The following is a 22,955-nucleotide window of genomic DNA, read 5'->3' on the forward strand; positions in this document are numbered from 1 at the left end:
TAGCTCAGCTTTCTGTCGTTCTATGCCTTGTGCTCTCTGGCCAAACCTTTAGAGGCTAACTGTAAAGAAATTTCACTGTAGGAATATCTGTTGAGCTTGTCTTGAGAACAAAGCAACTGCAGCGGAGGGAAATTATATTTGCAGTGCATTGCGGATGGGTCTGCCCTGCGTGTGCTCCACCTGACCAGGTGTTGCCTAGCAACGGAGACGCACCTCTGCTGTACACCTGCACATTAGTTTCCCCTTTTGAATTCTGCAGTACTTATTCTTTTTTGCCATAGACTTTCTAACTATACTACCTCGAGGAAAAGTTGGATGCATGGTAATGCTGGGATGTTGCGGCTTCGGATAGACATTGTTCTTGCGAAGTCAGGACACCTTGAAGGCACTTTCGGCTACACCACTCCGTCTATCACAACGATTCATTCATCACTAAAACAGCATGTAAAGAGCTGCTTTACCTTTAATATACAGTGGAACCCCGTTCATACGTTTTTCACCGGACCGGGGGAAAAAAACGTAACAGCCGGGAAAACGCAACAGTGAGGAAAGCTCCGAAAATGAATGAAAAAAGGTCAGCTTCAACTATAGACAATTTATTTCCACAGAGTGCGCTTAGGACTTAAAAAAGTCTAGAATGGTGGCTTGCCGTTTCTTTCGCTCGCTATAAATCGCCACACGTTTCTCAATACCCTGGAAGGCCGCATTGCTGTCAGCGTCGCTGTGAGGTGCGACGTACCTGCGGAGGAGGCCCAGAGCCGCGACGGCTTCTCCAAAGCTAGGATTTGGAAACTCCCCGGCATCATGCGGCTCGTGCTCCTTGTCGCCACCGCGCCACGGCAATGGCAACGGACGAACGAATATCCGCGGGAAATTTTGCCCTCTTTGGCATAATCATGCTAACGTGCTAACGATTGTTTAGTATTGCTGCGGAGCGCGCGCGTCCGAGCAGCCCGGTTGCGCGCAGCGCGGCGTGGGAGAAACGTAAACAAGAGAGGAGAGCAGGCCCGATAGGCGGAGCAACGCCACGAGCAACGCCAACTTCCGGTTTCACTTTAGCTTCACAAAGAGTGACGTCAGGGCCTCTCCCGAGTTTCCTTCCTCCGTGACCCGTCCAACCAAGCGGTGACCGTAATCACAGTGATGATAGTAAGATCATTTTTCACGAATGGCCACTTAGTGGCGGCCTCATGCGGCCTCTCGAACTGGCGTGCGGCTTCTTGCAGCCAGTTCCATAGCCAAGCCCAGCCCAAACTCGTCAAAAGCCAAAATAGCGGTTGGAGCGCGTTGTCTACTTTAGCCGAGGCGGGTTCGGGGTGCTAAGTTGCGACGTATCATGCGGGAACGTTTTCACAGCTACAACGTAACAGCGGGGTTCCTTATACATTGGATCCTATGGAAGCTATGCCGGGACCGGATGAAAACGACGCAGCAGCCGGGAAAACGCAGCAGTGAGGAACGTAACAGCGGGGTTCTACTGTATTACAAAAACAGTTTTTATATAATCATGGGGACTTGTGCTTGGATGTATAATTATACAAAATGTAAAAAGTACTGGCGGGCCACTAAAGTTGGAGAACAGATGATAAGGTCTGCGCTTGCTTCGCGACAGTTCGTTGTCTGTTCTTGTTGCCAGCACTTGCCTATGCACTGGAGGTGAGTAAATTTTAATGAAGGATGTAACACAGGTGAATGAAAACATTCTATCAACATTTTATTTTAGGAAGAGTTGTCCGTGCAGCCACGACCATGTTTTAGGCCAAGCCATCTTTGAGACAAAGCCTCGGACACCCGCATCCTGGCATTCCTAAGGCGGTCCAATGACCATTAGTAAACTCGCATAGATTGTGGTGCCACGTTTCGCTCTAGGTGGTTATTGTGAGAAACACCATTTTTTTCTATGCTTCACCACCAGGCCTGACACGGAGGCTCCCTGCCAAGGGAAGCAGAGCAACCCAGCGGCACGCAGTACGTGAGAAGACGGGTGGGGGTAGGCACATGCTGCTTTAGGGGATGCAGACCAGTGAATAATGCCACATTGGTTGCCACAGCCAATGCCATTTCTTGTAGTGCACCCCTCAAGCGCAGTAAGTACACCAACATCTTTTTGACTTACGCGCAGGGTGCATGCTGTACATGCAATGCAGCTATTTGCAGACAGAAGTTGCCAGACAGTGCGTCTGGAACAATTTTGTGACACCTAGTTTTTGCAGCAAAATGAGGACATCCTGGTGAACTGGACATGAAGACCTGCAACGCTTATGGAGACTGGCAAGGTATAAAAATTCTTGACCTTTGCCTCTATAAGTGTCCTTCACACAAAGCGGTACTAAAAGGCTGGAACCATCAACAGCAGACCTTCGTCACCTTTTGTGGCTGTGCCCGGGTACTCGGCAAACATCAGGCATAACATGCTTAGGGAGGCCAAACTAAAGCCTAATGCTCAAGAGGACACTGCTACGTGTTGGATATACCTGTTGGATAACGAACAAGTGCGCTCCCTCATTGCTGCTGCAGCTGCACCACATAGGGCTGCATGCATTTGTTTTTTATACCCTTTCGTTCATTCTACTATATAATCCTTAAGGCAGTCAAAAACAAAGAAAAAAGATCTTAAAATAGCAGAGTTCTGTGTGTGAGAAATACATGGATCTATCATACCTTGAAGACACTGAAGTATTTCCAGCCTTTCTTTCCTGACTTGAGCTTCTCTTCCCAGCAGCTAGCCCAGAAAAGGAGGTGGCGGGGGGGGGGGGGGGGTGAGTACCATGAAAGAAGACAAAACAAGGGTTGGTCAGTGCAAACGTAAGCAAACTAGTCAAGCTTCATTATAGTCAAGTTGGATGCTACACAAAAATACCTTTGTTATATCAAATATTCGTTTGAAGTGTACAGGCTGATATTTCTGGAAAAAAAACTGCGGCCCGGTAGTGAAAGAAATGCAATCCTGATGCCTCCGACAGCCCATCGGTGGCTTGCTGTGTTGATATGCGGCATGTGAACAACTACAAATTACAAATGCAGTTAGAATGGTGGTCAATGCGTGTGCGATCACATGGGACAGGCATTATGGCTAGCAGGCTTTGGGGCAGCCGAGCCACTGGCCATAACACGCTCGGGCATGTTACGCTGAGCTCTTGCTCAGTGCTTGCCATTTTTGCTGTCACAATACATATTTTGAGCTACGAGTGAACAAATATTTGCCTCGCTGTAATTGACACTGTCCTGGACCTTGCATATTTCAGTTTGCTACAGTAGCAGTAAGCACTCACTGAGGTAAGGAACGGCCAACCAAATTTCTTATTTACTTCATTAGTATAATATGCAGTAATTGGTAATATCCATGTTAGTTACATGTCAAGGTTTACCTGCGCCTTCCACACGACTGAGAAATGATGCTGTAAGTTACACAACTTGGACAGTGACGTACGGCTCTGTTGGAGTTAAATGTACTCGACAGTCCTAGTGAAAAAGAAACACTACAGGATGAAAACTGATGCACGCGTTGGAAATGCACACTTTGAGTCATTATTTTTCATACTGCATGACCCAGAAACACCAATGTGGCAAAAGATTAAGAGAGAGAGAGAGAGAGAAATCAATGATGAGACCACACATGGCAAATGTCTGTGACTGTTAGAGTAGACATGCATCTTGATGATCGTTGAAGCATGTGGCACTCACTGTTACGAAGACAATGATAACTATGGCAACACATGCTAGAAAATTTCAGAGTACTAATGTCCGACTGCCACTGCCGCCTTGGGCACCAGTAAGCTTCACATACGATGTTACTAGTGCAAACTATACATTTTTTTACTAGTATTAGGTCAGTGCAACACACGCAGAACAACATGTCCATGTCAAACTCCTTGTCCATGTAACAGCTTGCTTGCACTTATATACCACTTCCATTAAAGATTTTTTTCTGGAAGAACGAAGAACCAGGCAGACAACAATGCCCACAGTACCACTGAATAATGTGGACCGAAAACATGTCACCTCATTGCAAAATTTCAGCACAAGCAGTAAGTGCAAAGCCTTTTTATAAAGTTGCTAGAATAAAAATACAACCCACTGCAGTACAGACTGAATGCTGCCAGGCATGACCTCTCCAGTACTGCTGAAACAGCATTAGTAAAGAGATTGTAGGAGGTGGGGCGAAGAGGCAGCCGCCGTGGCCACGGTTTATTTAGGCTGGCCGGCCACAGGATCTTGGGAGCAGCAGACAATATGGCCGCCCAGGTTGAGCGCAAGAGCCGTCTCCTTCACCGGCTCTGGAAGCGACAGTCGCACCGGTACAAAATCGTAGTGTTTGATGACCCAAGGCAATAATACAAGGGCTGTGTGGGATAGTGGATAGCTCCAATTTAATTTCAGAACCACCTGGGGATTTTCAATGGCACCTACTACTACATCCAAGTACTTCAGCAGTTTTGCATTCCACCTGCGCCAGAATGTACACAGGATTCGAACCTGCGACATTGCGTTCAGCAGCAGAACCCAATGCAATAGCCACTGAACTGCCATGGAAGGTAGGCACTACAATATAATTAGCTGAGGATGCTAAAAGCATGGGTTTTCCTACAAAATTTACAAGGCACTCCGGCGCTGTGGTATTTTAGCTACCGTGGGAGTAACAGCACATGGATTTTTGTGATTGTGGCTTCAAACATTTGTGTGATGTTACTTATCACATTCTATGTTTTTCTAAATTTCCAGGCACTCGCACCCCATTTAGGCCGAACTGAACGTGCACCTTTTTTTCCTGAGGAAATGGGTCCGAAAATTTCCCCCATTGCAAAACCGCGTTTGCGGCATCACCGTCATCACAAAATGGCGACGCAGCATGTTTTTGTGAAGGTTGTTCTTGGTTGATTCTGAGCTCAACTATGATGTAGAGCAGTCTTCCTGCCCAGTCATTTCCAGACATGCTATCACTTTTGTGATATTTAGTGCAAGTCGGCAGGCACCGGATGCGCTGGCGCAATCGGCCACCATCGGTTCTGGCTCGTTTCCAAGCTTGCTATTTGCGCACGGTGCCAGGAACGCTGTCGGACTCGTACTCCAACATGGCCAATGCAGGGCCCCGCGAGAGTGATAATAGTATTTCTAAAAAGTGATCACTTGAGAATACCACCTGTGTGCTTAGTACATGCAATAAATTAAGTGCAAATGGCGATGATGATGCACTGCTCCCTTATGAAAGCTCAGTAAACAATTAAAGATTCCGCAACTGAAGTTAAATTATGCATGTATCGTATTTTCTGATCGCGAATGTAGTGGGGGGCACGCCATAATTTTCTTTCATGAATTGGGGGCATGTTACATTCAGGTGCACTTTTATTTTCTTGCTTTAACTAAATCCGTGAAAATTGGGTGCGCATTAGATTCGGGGGGCACATTGGAATCGGGTAAATATGGTAGTTTTGCAAATATAGCAATGCAGTCCGTCTCTGTTCACAAGTCTGATGAGTGCAAATTGCATTTATAAAACTATAATGCAATCTCTGGCAGACACTGATGAATTGGCAAAGAAACAAAGCTCTTTAAAGGCAAAGAAAAACGAAGTTTAGACATATCTGTGGAGTGCCTGTAATTCCCATAGCATGCTCAGGGGTAGAAGTGACCAAAAGTGTTTTGGAGCCACTCTGGCAGCAGCGAGTCTGCCACCTCGGAGCAGGTTTCGAACAGGAATTGTAAGTTTTGGAGCAGAAATTGTGTGGAAACCATCTGCGATTGTAAATTAAAGTGAATAGCCCAAACAAACGAATGAGTGACAGGTATTGATTTACCACAGGATAAATGTGACGTTATGGCATGTTTGCCAGTTTCCACACCACTTCAGGAGCATTGATATTTTTTTACTAGAGGGAACATGAAGGTTAACTGGCATCACATAGACAACTAAAAGCATAGGCTATACAGTTGCGGACCGATTTTTTTCAGATGCCGATATTTTGCAAACGCTTGTATTTGGGCTTTTTCGTGGCACTGCGACGAGATCCACAGAGCCAGTGCATAACGGAAACCTTGAAAATTGGAAGTCGAACGATGGTTTATTAAACTTTTTTGGACTCCATCTGCACAAAACACACTGACAACATTGTTACTGCGAACAAAGTATCTGCTCTGTCTCTTTCACCAGCATTTTAGGAACACCGTGTGGACACTAACGTTGACTAAAACCAAAATCTTCGACCCCCCGACTTGCATTTTGCAGTGGCAAAAGTATGTTTTGGAACGGTGCTGTCAAGCAGGAAATTGGGTAGCCGGAATAAAAATTTGAGGGACAACCACGACTGTTGCTGGAGATTTGTGGTCAAAAAGTTTAACAAGAGCAAGCAGACGTTACGTCCCCGTACCGCACTGTCATCACAGTGACCGGGCATGGTGAACATGCAAAATATATTTTGAACGTTACATAGCAAGGATGATGTTTGCCATTAATTGTCACAGACTACCAGATAGGGCAAGCGAGCGCTAAAATATATTACAATACAGTAAAACATTGTTAATTCGACCCTTATTAATTATGAAAATCGGACTCATCCTCTGGTTTCAGCAGGTGTATGCATTTAATGTGATCAAGCTCTCATTAATTTGGATGTACTATTTGGCCCTACATCGGTCAATTCGGGCAAATCTCAGAGCTCCCCCGAACGCCGCAAATGTGCGCAGCAAAAGAGCAAAAACGGCACTAGCATCCAACAGAAATGAAGCAGCAGAGAGCGCATCGCCATGGTCATCAGTGGAAATATTATGTAAATGACAGAAACGCCGTAACGCTTCGTCTCTATTGGTGCTTCTAAAGCCTTTATTCTCGTGTTTACCACTGCACATAACACGGCGTCGGACGCGTGCCTTCATAGCTGTGTTGTTGCCATCCACAATCGCATCAATAGCGACCAAGGTTACATTCTCAGTTGTTGCAGCAAACAGTTTGGTTCTGTCTGAGCGTCAGCTGTGTGCCTTCAGAACCGCAAGGTCGCCGTCCACGATAGAGCCGATAGCAGCCGTGGTTTTGTTCTCAGCGGTTGTGGCAAACAGTATTGTTTTGACTTGGAGCAAAGCTGTTGAGTGTGAAGAGCACCAGCTACATTGAGATAGACAGATGATCTGTTGGCAGTCAGTTCACTGGCGAAAAAAATAATTGGGATGTGTCGTGGTAGTAAAAAAGAGTGCTACAGACGAAGGCACGTGCCGCGGCCGCACTGCGAAAGAAGTCGCAAGGCCTTCGCTGCTGTGAGAGCCAACCAATCACAAGATGATGAGAATCACAGCTTCCGGACTGCTTTTGTGCAATATAGAAACAGGATTTGCTGTCCCACTCAGTAAATAAAAGAGTTTACGTAGTAAGCATTTGTTTATTGTTTTCTTGGTACCCTCGTAAGCCGACATTTGGCTAACTAAAAAAATTTTTTTTTTTGGTGTCACGGAATCCAAATTAATGAAGTTTTACTGCAACTAAAGTGACGGGCTACACACAGAGCAGACCGTATGACTAAGCTGAAAGCACAGCTTTTCTCGCCGACTGCTCCACAAAAAGAATGTCAGTATGACAAACACTTACGAACATGCGTAATGTATCAGATAGCACAAAAACAATTAATCTTCCTAATTTTCTGGTGGACTAGTCTGAATGCACCATCAAACACCCACACTGCAATGAAGCTGCCACTGGGGGGGGAGTGCACAGGACTGGATTCAAGACCAAAACACTAGCCAATGCACAACTATGGCTGCGTGGCTGCCATTTATTGTGCACATTCTTGCTAAATTTAGGGACTCATTCGAAATAAGTGTTTTGGAGCAAGTCGGTGTAGCTGGATGGTTCGGTGCGAAATGGCACAATTGGCACAGCGTTTCCACCTCTGCATGCTAAGTGAAGAGCCATACTTCCAGCTTCTGTAGACAGTAGCACCAGAGTTTCCTGTAGAGTAATTTTTGTAGGAAACTGCATGGCTACATGGACTTGGGTCTTGGAAGCAATGCTAAGACAATGCCTGCTCTACATCTCTCACCTCTTCTTTTCTCTTCCTGAGCTGCTCCAATGTGGCGAGGGCAGAGACAATGCCCTCCTCAATGCGCGCAAGCTCCTGGCGGATGGCGTCCTCCTGCTGGCATCGGAGTGTCAGGTCGCCGACCAGACTCTTCACTGCTACAGGCAGTGGCGGAGTGGTGCCCGACGGCATGGCACCCGGTGGACATGTGCCTGGTAGAAATGCACCCAGTGGAAATGCACCCAGTGGAAATGCACCTGGTGGCATGGCACCTGGTGGAATGGCATCCAGTGGTGTAGCATCTTCAGGCGGTGTGGCAGGAGGTGGTGGTGTTGGTGGTGGCTCCACTTTGGGTACGGTTGCCACCGACGGCAGTGGTGGCGAGGTTGCAATGTTTGCCAGCGGTGAATGCCCTGCTGCTAGCTGTTCCAAGGGAGCCTGGATATAAAGAAACTGGTGAGATCTGTGCAACTTTAAGCAGCCAGACATCTCAGACGGCAAAGAGCTGCTGCAGTAGAATATCTTAACATAATGTTGCCAGCTTGCAATTATTGTTATCGATACCACATGCCCCTGACGGCGCATGCATGGGATTTACTGTGCATGGCTAGGAGAAAGTGCTAGTGGCAATGGAAGAACAGTAACACTGCTAAAATGCCCTAGTGTTGTTTAAATAACTTGTTTAAACTTGCTGACGGTGCAGAGCTGCCCCGTGCATTGCGGCACAGTGTAGAAAGGAGCAGGTACTGACTGAGCTGTACTCCTTGAATAGAGAAGGCAATGATGTTGCACAATATTACAAATTCCGACGCATTTCAAGGCACAGGCAGAAAGCAAGTGGGCAGTATTTGCACTGAGTGCGGCAAGGAGAGCTACACATACAAGAGAACTCCTGTCATTCTTTGAATTCAATTGAGATTTGATGGAACTTGGCACAGCAGATTACCTCTGGAAAGGTTGGCGGGGAAACTGACATCTGTGCAGAACACCTGCCGTGACTACTGGACGCTACCGACGAGGAGACCGTGGCTGTGGAGCCGGCGTAGAGGGCAGCAGTGGTAGGTATGGCGCTCTTCAACGTTGGCGACGGCCTCTTCGACTCTTGGGACAATTCCGCCACCCTGACGTTGCTGCTGCCACTTTCGTCGGGCAGGAGCCTTGACAATGCTGCAGCGCTGTCGGCAAGGATGCCGTCCACACTCTCGGAAGGCTGCCTGCCTTTTCTTCGTGCGTGCTTTTGAATTTTGCGCACTCTATGGCCGCCTTCCTGTGCCAGCGGTGACGATGACTGAGCACAACGTTCAGGTGTGGCCTGCATGTGGATGTTGTGAAATCAAATCAAAATTTTATTGCATGTGCAAGTACTTGTGGAATGCATGGACACGAAAAAAAAGTGAACTCATCTGCTTGATGACCACAGAACACCCATTTGCAAGGCAGAAAGCAGCAAGTCTAAAATAATCCTTGCATAATTTTTGCGTGCTACATACATATACATTATCACAAGATAAAAATGTGCACATTTGTAACAAAGACAATGCTCTTTTATGAGATCACTTGAAATCAACTTAATCAAACCAAATGCATACTATATGACACATACACACTTATCATACATGTAAAGAACATCTTCCCTTGTGACATTCCCTCGCAAAAATTTTGAAGAGAATTCAAGGGATGGGGGAGAAGACTTATTCATACGGTTATTCTTTTCTGAATTAACTTTATAAGCACCAAGTTCACAAAGCAATTCGAAACTCATTTTTCTCGTCTTCACAACTTCAAATTAACACGCTACTGCTATGAATAAATGAAACTTTATTTTCCATTGAACAATGCAGGAGGGTGAGAAAAAAGCCGTAAAAAGACAGCTTGATTGCCCTCCACCCTGTGGCAGCATGACAGCAATACAAGTCAGCAAAACATGCAATAAAGAAAACTAATAGCAAAAAGAAAGGACAATGAAGAGATACACCTGGTGCAGCATGTCAGAACATACAGTAAACACCACTGACAAGTGCGTGAGCTTATAAGATATGTTGCGAAATGGGTCAACAAGAACCAGGCAATGGCAATAACAATAGAAGGCAGCATGACATATACAAGTGCCTCAACAAATGCACTCAAAAACAAGTTGTATAAACAGAAGTAATTCACATAATGAATAATGCAGCCAAATCAGATTGCTCAACTAGAAAAAAGTCCATGCCCAATACATAAAGTTAATTTATTAAGGGCAGCAAACTATTGTTCAACGATTGTAAACTATACGTGGAACGGCTAGTCGGAACTTTCCATAGTTCAGTCCTCCGAGTGTCATAGGTGGCAGTACTTCCTTCTACATTTGCAGTTTCCGCAAAAATGAGATTCCATTGCTTAGCACCTAGAGAATACGCTGACCCTAGCCTATACCGGTATAGATCACTAAACTTTACCATGTTGTCTCTTGAACAAGTGTGACGTAGTAGCTCTGCGGAAACCCACAAGGGGGAGAGAGGTAATTAATAAACGGAAAATCAGACATCCACCCGTTCGTAGCAACCACCATACTAAATTAGAAGACTGAAAAGTGATGTTATATTTTGTAGAAATTTGTCTGTTTTTAGCTTTTAAGATTGACTGCCTTGATTTTATTTGTATCCATATTTAGCTTGTTTCTCTTTGTCCACGAGTCTAATGCTTCCATAACCTTATTCACCTGAGCTAAGACTTTATGCACAAACTGCTCATTTGACAAGTGGGAGCTCTCGCAACACTTCAGATTACACATTCTGCTGCTGCAAAGCGAAATACCGCATTTGCATGATTCTACCACGCCGCCAATTGTAACATGCAGTTATATTACCACTCAAATATTAAAGAAAAAATAATAACTTCTTGCCGATTTTACCATGCACATCAAGTAACGAAACCCAAGCTAGCACGTACCGCATTGAAAGGATCTTACGGAACATACAAAAGGCACACAGACATACACACAGCTAAATTTTAGCAGCTAGTTACTATCAGAGTCCGATGACACCTCCCTCTCGCTGTCTACTGACCACATAAAGTAATCTTCAGTTCCATCTAATGCATTAGAAATGTCACTTCAGGTGGCTCATCCAAGCATCGTCTGTGGGAGGGCATTCCACGCACCACGGACCCACCTTGCGATGTTTCTGAGCGTCGCTTTCTTCAGACAACCCTTCGATGACAGTGTGCCTAGCTACCTTGCATAGTAAGAATCGGCTTCGTTTTTAATTTTGAGTAAAATTAGTTAGGATTGTAATTCCCATGCAAGTTTGCATGCATCTTCCATTAGACAAAGGTGCGCATTAGAATCGTGCAAGTACGGTACTGTAAAGCGTGTATTCGCATATACGAAGAACTGCCGACCTGCAGGTTTGTCACAACCAGATGAAACTCCTGCCGATGGAAATTGCCAAGTTTTCATGGCGAGAATGATCAGTGTGGCTGAAACGTACCTTTCCACTTAACGCCTTCACAGTCGGCGTCGTTGTGCTCGGCCTGTTGTCTTCTTCGTCCGTGGAGCCGTTCTCATCCGAGTCTATCAGCACAGGCACCACGTTTTTCTTTGGGCTCGGAACCACTATGCACTCGTCCTCCGAAGACGAAGTGCCAGCATCTGCCAAACTTGTTGCCGCTTCCAACTTTATGGACACACGTGAAGCGCTCTTCCCACCAGGGCTCTCCGCGGCACTCGAGATCTTCATGGAAGCCGGACTTGCTTTTGTGGCAGCAGACTTTGCAGCTGCGCTGCCCAAAGGTGGCGTCGATTGAGGGCTTGCCCTCAACTCTGGTGTTAAGCGCAGGCTACTCGCTTTTGAGCTGAGACTTGCCGTGATCGATGATGGCGGTTCGGCCGCGGTCGAGTGAGGCTGCTCCGCATCTGTGTTGAGAGCCTGCATTAGGCTCTTGAGCATCTCCTCGGGGAGCTCGCACGACTCAACCTGCCTGACGAGCACGTCGAAATCAATGTTGGGGATGCTGCCCAGCAAGGCATCATCCTCCTGCCCCAGGCGGGCTTGTGTCGCGCACAGCCTCATCGTCTTCCGCGATGTCACCGACTGCACAAGTAAGAAACAGATGGGCAAAAGCTCTGTCAGACTGTACCGCTGGACAACAAAATGCACAATGAAATGACATCCGCATGCAAACTTTGGGCGCAAAACGAGACTGCGGTTAACTGGAAAAGACATGTATACCCATGTCCCTAAGTGATGCAATGTCCAGAAGTTCCTTCAAGCTTGATTTGTTCTGCAGGTATGAAACTTCACATTGCATGCACCAGGTCACGTGCTCCTGTGCAACTTCTGCAATACCCTACAGTGAGTAAAGCCCTCTATAAGATCAAATTTAATTAAAGAAGAAACAATAATTTGAGGGCATGAAGCAAGACCTCCTGGCATTGATAAAGCCACCATGAGATTGTGTTCTTGTTCTTGTGCAGGCCTATCAAATATGTATAGAACACATAACTTAAATGGCTACCAACAATGTCATTTATGCTATCTAGGCAGAGACGAGCTCTTTTTCTTCTTTTTTTAATGGCTTAATATCGCTACAAAACTGAATCAAGGGCAGCCCACGTGGTGGCATGCATTTTTTTACCATGTACTGAACATATGTGTTAAGGTCACAGACACGTTAAAAAGAAGTTTAGTGATTTTCTTCCCTTTGCAAAAAATTTGCAACTGCTAACACCACAAACCTCCTAGAAAAGAAATAAAAAAAAGAAATAGAAAGAAATAATAATAACGATGCTTACTGACATGACAGCAAAGGAAAACATGGACTCAATACATCAATCTATACACGGTTTCATGTGCGTCATAACAGCAGCAAGCCTGCAGCCCCTGCGGTCTCATCAGCCTACTACACCGAAAAAAAGAGAGAAAGAGAGAGACACAGAAAAAGAAAAAGTGCCTTTAGGTTGTTTCAATGTATGGAAAGTCTCTTCTTATATTTCCAGAAAAAAGACGAGTGCCTTAGGCCACTAGACTAATACTTGTTTGTATAACTAACGGTAAACTTGCCTTGTAACATTAGAGTTATGTACAGGGGAAAAATATAGAAATCCTATGGGCTTCTGTTTTAAGGTATTCCTCTTATTCGTCCTTGTCCTTCTTGCCTGCTAAATTTAGCGGGCTATGCCAGAGGGCAAAATCATAAGCAGTCCAGGCCCTATGCTTGTAAAGAGTGAAAGGGTCTGTACCGTATCCCCTTCAGTCACGAATTATGATTGACTGTCGACACATGTGTGAAACATAGAATTTTATTACATTCATTTACATATCTATTTATTTATTGAATATGTGACCCCAAACAGCCTGGTTGTGGTGCACTACAGTACTGTATAAACGAGAATATAGGTTGAAATGATTTCCCAAAAAACAACAGCTAAAGCCTCCCTTCGTCTTATATATAGAGGTCTTTAGCATATTGTGAACCATCAAATAGAAGAGCCAAGATCAAGGGTTGACCTATATTCTTGTTTATAGGGCACAAATTTAATGGTGTATGTAGCAGCAAAAAACCCTAATAAGCACAAAGCATGGAGCAAAACAACGCGAAAGACAATGAAAGCATATAAAGGGCACAGGCACAATACACATAAAACATACATATATACATGTATATGTTTTTACTTCTTCAAGTGTAAGTGGAGTTATCACACCGATAACCAGCAGTCTCTCTCTTCTCGCTAGCACGTTCGATACTACACAGCGGACAAGCCAAAAGGGCAAAGCCTCAGCCAAAGTTGAGTGTCACGGCGGTAAAAGTTAACGTAAAAGATAATGTTCACAGCAGCCTCTATGACTGATCAGGTACATTTTCTTACCATGTTCAAAAGTGTTTCAGGGGCCTTTTAATGTGCGAGAATGACACTGTGGTATGAATTTGAACATTGCATCTCAAACCACGAAGGTCAACTTTGCAGTGGCCGAGATTGGGCATTGATCCTCAAGCACCCTGGTCCAGTGATAACCATTAAGGCATTTAAGAAGGTTGAGGTAGTTTCCGTGGCTAAATGCAAAGTGCATGCCTGCATGGCATGTTTGTTGAATAGGATTGAAAGGTAGACCAATCTCAAGAGCGCGATGGTACGCATCAATGTACGTGATCGGAATAGAGGCCTTGTACACCTGTGCTACAGATTTTGTGAGCACAAGATCAAAACTTTACCCTGGTGGTTGACCACTGTGTTCTGCTGTTGAAAGTCAATGACTAACGCAAATTCCGCAAGAAAACTGGCTTTGCAGCGAGAGCCAGGGGAAGCACTGGACATAATACTACCTGTGCCCCACTCGACACCATGCAAGTCACAGTAGATATGGTTGCGATACTTAATGTTCATTATACCCGTTGCACGAGGTACAATTTGAGGACATAATCATGATTCAGGAATAGCACTGACATGTCATACAAGATTCGGTGTACTCACTTCAAATATTTTGCGATGTTTTTTTTTGCTACTTTTTTATAAGACTTTTAAATAAAACCATCTTCAGCCTCAATTATGGACTGAGTTTGGCTCTGATTATATCTACATACTCAGATCAGGTAGCGGATGTTGATGTTGGGCAGTGCATCCACAATAGCAGGCTTTGGCGAGTTTTTATCATTGTGTGGCTGTCTGTTAGCCTTTCTTTCAGTTACGCCCACAATACATAGCAGCATACTGGTTTAGATATTTGGAACTACGACGCCGTACTGAGGGTGACGTGGCTGCAGAAGTTCGCAACCAGACGTTCTTGGGTGATGCAGGTGTTGTGGGCGCAAGTGAATCCATCACTTAGAAGTGGCACCTATGGAAATCAATGCCCCGGAAGTTTAGCTGCTGACTTGACAATGGCAATAACTGGTATTTCAGGGTTTTCAGTTATTGTGAATTTCACCTGCTAGACAGGTTGAACTGCCTGAATGGCAACCGACCACTGGAAGCACTAAATCGTCTTTGTCACGGATGATAATTGGTCACGAACTCTTGTCTCAAGCTGAAAAATATTTCACGACATTCAAGAAAGTGGCAATATCCAAGTTGCTGTGGGTGGCATGTAAGGCAACTAGGGGAATGTATGGCTTTATTTACAGCGTCAGCTGATACCCTGGAATAAATGTGCTACATAGGTGACAGAAGGGTTGGTGCGGACGAAGTTAAAGGGGCCCTGAACCACCCCTCGGGCTTGGTGAAATAACATAGTTTACGGGTGGCATACGCTGCTATGAACATGTCAGCCAAGTTTTGCTGTCGCACGCGGTGCGTGGAGCTCGCAAGCAGATCGTGAAGTCACCTTTCTCTCAAACGCTCTCTTTTCAACAGAAGGCTTTGTCCTCACTCCTTTCTGGACACTTTATTTCATAATCGGAAACATTATTTCGCCATTCCCTCAGACGGCTGCTATTGGCCAACAGCTGACTTCAAGCTGTGGTCGGCTACGTGGTGTAGATAATGTTGCTGCCGCGGGATGCTGCCACAAGTCCACTAAGCGCACTGCGGCCAACTGAGGACAAGCACATTTGGCTTATATTTATGCGTCGTAGGCACCAAAGGCTCAAGTCGTGGCGTCTACGTTAACATTCAAAATAGTGACATTTACAAGGCAGACCATCGTGGGCACACCCCGCTGTGCCGCAGCCTTCGCAGTGCAAGGCAGTGAAGGAACGGGAGCATAATGGAGGCTACGTTTGAATGCCGATTCCGCTTCTGCTGAACGCATTGAAGTAGTTTTTGCACCAAGGTATTTCTGAAATAGCTTATTTTCACTTCAAATGCCTTTCTCCACTGCGATAAAGAGTGGTTCAAGGCTCCTTTAAGCACCTAGATAGAGAGAATGAGAATGTTAAATGTCTATGGCGATTCAAAGCCATGTCCTCAAATACCTCACGTACCGGGTACTTATTGTTCACATTGGCAGTGCCGACCCCATCCATCCTATGTTCATGCTATTTTCTTGCATAGTACAGCTCTGTTCTCAGTACTGCAGCGTTATGGACACTGCAGAGCCCTAACCTGTCATACTGGTTAGCTCAGTACTCGCCGTTAGAGTACACAAAAGTTATCTTGCACTGTCATCATGGCAGCATACATTCCGTAATCTGTCTCACCCGCTCAATGAAGTGCACCCTAAGCTATGCATTGTGTCAGGCAATCAGAAAGGGAAGCCAGAAGAACAGCTTGTCTATTGTCCACCACTGATTCCCTGCTGACCAATGCCAGCTAAGAGCCTTGGATCAATTAGCAGCACACGACGGGCAACACTCTGTACCCGTCTCCTAAATAATGTATAGCTGGCTCTTGTTCCCCATTGACCCGTGCGAGAAATAGGCTTTATGGTACTGGATTGAGTTGGCAAGACGGCACAAAGCTCAAACCAAAACAAGAAACAAATATCCGGCACACGTACTCTTTGGGACTTCTGCATCTCCATCATCCACTTGTTAAGCTGCGCCTGCACCTGTGGTGATGACGGGAAGTTCACCAGCTTGTCCAGAACATCTCTGCGATAGATGTCCCTGTTCGAAAGCGGCCCAAGCTTTGGGCTCCTCAGCACCACCTTCTTCACCTGAGGCTCCCCCCTCTCGGGACTGGGAGGGGGCATGGACACAGCAGCAGGAGTGCTGTGTTTTGCCCTTGGCACCATTTTCTCTCCCGTCGAGGTGTCGCCATCTGGTCTTGGCTTCTTCTTTGATGTCACCTTTTCGCCGGGTGCGTCTGCATCTTCCTCTTCAGAGGAGAGAAATATGAGGTGGTTCCGGTTAGATGAAAATGATAATGCAGCTGTGGTGGTTTCTGTTGCACCTCCCGTGCTTTCGCTGGCCTCCTGTTTCACCTTTATTTTAATCTCAGTCGCCACCGGTGAGGGCGAAGTGCTGCTCCTAGTTGTGGGCTTTGGTTTGCCAACAACCTTGGTTGCCAGTGCTGATGAACTTGCTCCTGTTTTGATAGGACCTGCCATACTTTTTGAACCATCCGCCGGTTTGCTCCTGGGCGATAGCCTTGGACTGGATGTTGCATTTGCCTTCCTGGAGGTACACTTGATGGTCGGAGCTTGCAATAAAGGTTTCTTGACGATCTTGCTGACAGGTTTGCTTGGATTCTGCGCCTCCAAATCCTTTTTCTGAGGCTGGCGTGACAATGAATCACTCTTTGCGCTGCCTTCTCCTTTCCGAGCAGGCGGATCTTTCGCCAAGGTGGCCCCTGCTGCTCCTCCAGAGGCTGATTTTGAAGGTTTTGCTGGTAACGATGACACCTTGTTGCTGCTATGCTCACTGGTGTTTGCTGGAGTACTTGACTTTGCGGCCACAGGGGACTTTCCGTTGGAACCCAGACCATGCAACTTAGACGAACCGCTGATGCCACTGCTGCTGCTGCTTCGGCCTGCTGACTTTTCACCTTGTTCCTTGTTAGCCCCAGTCGCAGTGTGTTCACTGTGACTACCAGTCTTGGGCGCATTTTCTGGAGAATGGTGACGTGCCCTGTGACTGCCATCTCTGCTGGCGTTGTCGCTGCCTTGACGCGTGTCATTCTCGTGTGCATCCCAATTCCGATGCTTGCTGCCACCTTGCCACCCACCGTTTCCGTACGATCCAGAGCCGTAGCCGTAGTCGTCGTTGCTCCATGGGGAGGGGCCCTCTGCCGGCGGATGATGGTTGTACCTGCAGAAAAGTTAACAATGCATGCTCAATGCTGCACAGGCTCGGGCTACAATGCTGTTTTATCGAAAATGAAATCTCAGGTTTGATAATCAGCTGCAAATGTAGCATCTCAAAGGAGCCAGGATGCAATGAAGTCTTATCCACTAAGCATAAGTCCTTAGACAAGCAACATTTTCCAGATATTCATTCCCAAATTATGCTGGACATATTCACAGGTTTTTCAGTTTAATATATTTAAAGTTGGTTGTAACACATCAACCAACCAATTTTGTTGCTCCCAGAAAGTGTGTAATAGCACCCTCGACTGAGCTGCCGTGGCACTGTAGGATTGCAGCGAAAATTACCTAAAACACTACAAAAAGTGTTTAGCGTCTCCTGCCGCAACGATTCACACCGAGTGAGCATATAAAATCTTCCCATCAGAATGCCCCGAAGCTGATGACCAAGGCCGAATTCGAGGAGCGGTGATGTTAGCTTGCCAAAGTTGCAAAAACGATAAAACACTCTGGCCTCACCAGCTCTAGAATCAAGTCTGCTATGGCTTGCAGAAAGGGTGAAGAGAGCGGGTAGAACCAAGCTCTGGGCTAATTAAAAAATTAAAGTATGGGGTTTTACGTGCCAAAACCAAGATCTGATTATGAGGCACGCTGTAGTGGGGGACTGAAAATTCAGACCACCTGGGGTTCCTTAACGTGCCTCTCAATCTAAATACACGGGTGCTTTCGCACTTCGCCCCTATCGAAATGCAGCTGCCGTGGCCGGGATTCGATCTTGCAACCTCGTGCTCAGCAGCCCAACACCATAGCTACTAAGCAACTGCGGCGGGTCAAGCTCTGGGCTAGGGAACCTGCCCAGCAGCCAGCTCCTTCTCATCTTAAAGTTTTTTGCTTCCTTCACAAGCTCAGCATGCACTGACGTCTCGTGCTGCAACAATTCCCACAATGCTTTGCATTACGTAGATGTCAAGTACGGTTGAGTCTATCAAACTTTTAGTGACTTCGGATCGTACATTTTACTGGTTAGTACATACTTCTTTTTTCCAGAGTGTATGAACGAGGTTCTACTGTAATGCAGAACACTGCACTTGAAGTGCCCTCGAAACTGAGAAGAAACGACGCATCCGAAAGTTGCAGTATCAAACGCAGAACCTGAAGTCGCTGCTTCATACCTCATCAGCAGAAAGGAATACGAAGCATCAGAATAAGCAACGTTTTTGGGTGTCAGATCACTTACTGTGACAACAGGTTTCCACAGCAGATGCTACAATCTTCTGAAGCACAGAGGTTCTGCTCTGTTATTTGAAGAAGAGCGCAAACTGACACATGTACACAGGGAAGGAAAGACATGGGGAGCACCACTACCCACAGTTTCACCCAGCCTCTAAAGTTGCCTATACATTGCACACGGTACCAATTACATATTATGTGCCATATATAGGTGACTTCTGAGGATCTAATAAAAGAAGTGATAGTGGCAGCATGTGCGAATTTGTGCGTCTCTTATAATTAGCCATGTGCGAATACTCAACAGTAGATTTCGAATCGAACCAAGAAAACTAATATCGAATCGAATATTGAACATCAGAAATCTTTCCACAAAATTTATTGTTTACTAATTTTGGGTAGGGAAACAACAGTGCTGTACATGGTTCAGGAGTCTCCTAGTATTGTATAACAAGAATGTAGCAAGCTGTCAGGTACATAGAAATCCAAGAAATATCGCACGGTCTACTCTTACTAAAGGGAACACCAAACTGGATGACAGTTGGGCAAATATTTTTTTATCAATTGAAAGTTTTTTAGGCAGAATCGAGTGCTTTTATTTTTCCCCGTGAAACTAGTGAATTACAGTCAACATCCGATTTTTCAGATTCCCTAGGGGCCATGAAGATGCCAGAAAAAACAAATGCATGCCTTTTACTGCCCCCAAGGGCTCTAAGCGCTACAGGCACGTCATAGATAGCTCTGAAGGCCTGCCAGCACACTTATTAGGCGTATTGGTGAACACACTGTGGCTGATGATGGGTGCACGCGAGTACAGTTACGGAATACATACTGGTGTCCCGTGACAATTCTCTCTTCCCACTCTCGATATATGCCGCACAGCACTTCGCACAAGCTTCACCGCGTAACACTGCTGCATTGAGGCGAAGCTAACTTTCGGGAACCGGCATTATGCAATGTGTCGTGTTTTCCGAGCTTCGAAGTCATTGGCGAGGATTACAAAGACGCAGTCGGCGCCATTGCAACAGCGGTGAAGCGTTTCAATAAAAAACATGGCACTAAGCAGCCAGAAGCTTGGTACGAATGTGGAAGTAGTTAGCGGTGGTGGCTACAGGTGCCAGCAGATCTGCGTGTGAGAGCGCCTGTTTGAGGCGGCAGTGGCGGTGGTGGCGTCAATCAATGGTGTCTCGGACCTACAATCATGGCAAAGTGTCTGGTAAATCAGATTGCGAAGGGTTCTGCATCCGAAATTTCAGATACTCTTATACTGTGACTCTATGGGGTACCGTGGCAGCGCCACGGAGGCGTCCAAATTATCGGGTATGTCCGGAAAATCAGTCGTACGGAATATCAGTCGTTGACTGTAGTGAAGTTCTGTTGTACTGAATAGTAATAAGGTCCTCAGTTTAATAGTGGACCTGTGCTTTGCAGCAATAAATTTAATTTATTTATTGCACAGAAAGTATTGGTTTCCAGTTTTTTTCCAATATCGCAACTCTTCCCAACTTTACGCCAGGTGGGTGATCATAAGACCAATCTGTATGACAGACGAAAAGACGGCATGTCACATGACTCAATCCCTGCTTCACACATAGCCCATGCCGACCGCTAAGAGCAGGCACCATCCGCACCGTTTTATTGTCAGGTTCGGCGTGATTTGCCACCTGTCAGAAATCTGGATATCCCCTCTCCCCCTTGGCTCATCCACCATCCATGCAAGTGCATGCAACCAGGTCACGACACTTCCATCAAGCTTGCCACTCATCCTCAACAGCATGTTAACTGGGCACCCTCCAGTGCGATCCCACATCCACCCCACCGAGCAAGATGCATCAGCATGGCTTACAGCATCCGAGGATAGCGTCTTGTGTCATGCGGCGCTAGAGTGTACTAGAACACTTGTGAGTGGCGCGACCGGCTGTCGCGGAGAGGACCTTTGCATGTAGAAAAGTAACGGTGGCGCTGTTGTTGACCGCTCTTGAAAGCATCGTCCAGTCCCGCAGGTGGCTGCTTGCCAGTGCATTTGCACAAACAGTGAGTCTTTAATAAAGGAAAAATCAGATATCCACCCGTTCGTAGCAATTGCTACAAAGGAAACGGTTTCCTCGAAAAAAAGAAAGCCTCACAGTCTAGCCGCCTGGTTAGCTCAGATGGTAGAGCGGCTGCCCCGGAAAGGCGGTGGTCCCGGGTTCGAGTGCCGGACCAGGACAAATTTTTATTCAACTATGAGGCTTTTCTTTCGAGGAACCCTTATGGGTTTCATTTGTAGCAATTGCTATGAACGGGTGGATGTCTGTTTTTCCCTTTATTAATTACTCCTTGCCACCTTGCAGGTTTCCGCAAAACTACTGCGTCAAACAGTGAGTTTCCATAAAAGGAACATAAAAATGGATGTTTCATCATAACTGAACTGCCATTACTGGACCGGCTACAACTAATCTGCAGTGGGCGAGCACCCGGCAGGCTCGGAGAGGTTCTGTTATGACGCGCAAAATTGTAAGACGACTGGCTGTGGAGAAGGCGGCAATAACGTTATTCTAGAAAACCGTGTTATTGCCCTGCTGCTTGCAGGTTGGATCAGATGTCCCTATTGAAGCAATCCATCTCCTTAATTCATTTTATTGCATATTTATTATCAAGTTTCCAGCACCAAACGCATTCTCATGAGCTCAGCGGAGCATGTGAGCAGTATTGGAACTGCTGCATAATAATTATTAATTTAGTCGCAATTCTGCCAAAGGCTCTATTTATTGGTGGATAGTGTCTGCTATCAGACTCTTTATTCGAACTGCAAGAAGCTTACATTTACCTCCTACATAAATACATGCGAAAGGAAAGATCAATTTGTTCAGCATCAACTGCACCATTTTTGATGGGGTTTGTTGCATTGTGAAAGAAAACTTTCAAATTATGAAATGTAGGAAAGAGAATTTTTATGAATGCTGTAAATCTTCTTCGTACAAATATAGTAAAAAAAAAAAAGAAAACAGGTCGAGCATCACATTTAGCTCAGCACGGAACAAAATGTCGCAAACTTTTATATTATATTGCAATATTCTACTGGGACATCTACAGTCCGCAAAATTGATGTATATTATACACAACTCTGAAGCACGCCCGTAATTTCTGAGAAGCAAATTTGCAAAATCTTCGTAAACATTGCAAATATTGTCCCGTGGTCGTGACGTCAAAGAACACAGTAGCAATACTGTGAAAGGCAAAACTAGCTTTTATTGGGCGAACCTGTGCCCACGAAACAGGCTACAGTTAAAGCACAATGAGAGCGGCGAACACGGTCGCCGATCGTCGAAAATCTGATCAGTGGGTCCAGCGCGTCGGCTTTTATACAGCAGTCATCGAATGTTCCAGACTAATTGTTGGGACCCGTGTGCCTTCCACAAAGTTCTACACCATTCGCGTCACGCGATGAAATCAGATAACACAAGGTTTGGCGACAACAGACAGCGGATAGAAGCATCGATAACATTCCAGAAACTTCGGATACATGCAGGCGCATCCCGCGCTGTGCGATAAGATTTGTTAGGCGCCCGATAAATATAAGTACACGTGTCAATATTTCTTCTAAGCTGTTTATTTATGTATCACATTTGTTTGTTCGGGATGCCTTAACAGATGCAGTTTACACAACTGCGATATCTAGATTTAAAGCAGACTTACAGATTTATAAGCTTCATCCCGTATTTTTCTTTAAGGCACAAAGTTTTGTATGTTTCTGTAGAGAGTACAGCGTCTGAAATCAAAATTCAGCTGCACACAGTTGCTTTAACTCAACCTTCTCTCTTAAGTGCAACAAATTCCGCCGTCATTATCAGACGCGAACAGACGCCATTTTGTCAGAAGCCGCAGTGCTGGTGTTTCCTTGGTTACATATGAAGGCGCACAGTCAGAACCCCGTCAGGTTGAAGAGTTGGTTTCCGTCTTGGCACTTCTGTTCTGTTCCCCTGATTATCATATTTACACGAATCTAACGGGCACATTTTTTTCTAATAAAATGGATCCAAAAGTTGCGTGCACATTAGAATCGAGTACAACCCTAAATCTGCAT

General features: G+C 45.7%; 1 protein-coding gene across 6 annotated transcripts in view; it reads right to left on the reverse strand.

The window, feature by feature from the left end:
• LOC126534280 (uncharacterized) overlaps window positions 1–22,955 on the reverse strand; it is a 91,071-nt gene that overhangs the window by 40,076 nt on the left and 28,040 nt on the right. For all 6 annotated transcript variants that reach the window (XM_055072789.2, XM_055072790.2, XM_050181548.3 and 3 more), the window contains 5 exons: window positions 16,415–17,666; window positions 11,471–12,073; window positions 8,950–9,315; window positions 8,025–8,441; window positions 2,662–2,722 (listed from right to left, as the gene is read on the reverse strand). In XM_055072789.2, coding sequence (XP_054928764.1) covers window positions 2,662–2,722; window positions 8,025–8,441; window positions 8,950–9,315; window positions 11,471–12,073; window positions 16,415–17,666 — 2,699 coding nt within the window. The remainder of the gene's footprint in view (window positions 1–2,661; window positions 2,723–8,024; window positions 8,442–8,949; window positions 9,316–11,470; window positions 12,074–16,414; window positions 17,667–22,955) is intronic.

Source organism: Dermacentor andersoni, chromosome 7 (genome assembly GCF_023375885.2).
Source record: "Dermacentor andersoni chromosome 7, qqDerAnde1_hic_scaffold, whole genome shotgun sequence".
NCBI classification, from domain to species: domain Eukaryota; kingdom Metazoa; phylum Arthropoda; class Arachnida; order Ixodida; family Ixodidae; genus Dermacentor; species Dermacentor andersoni.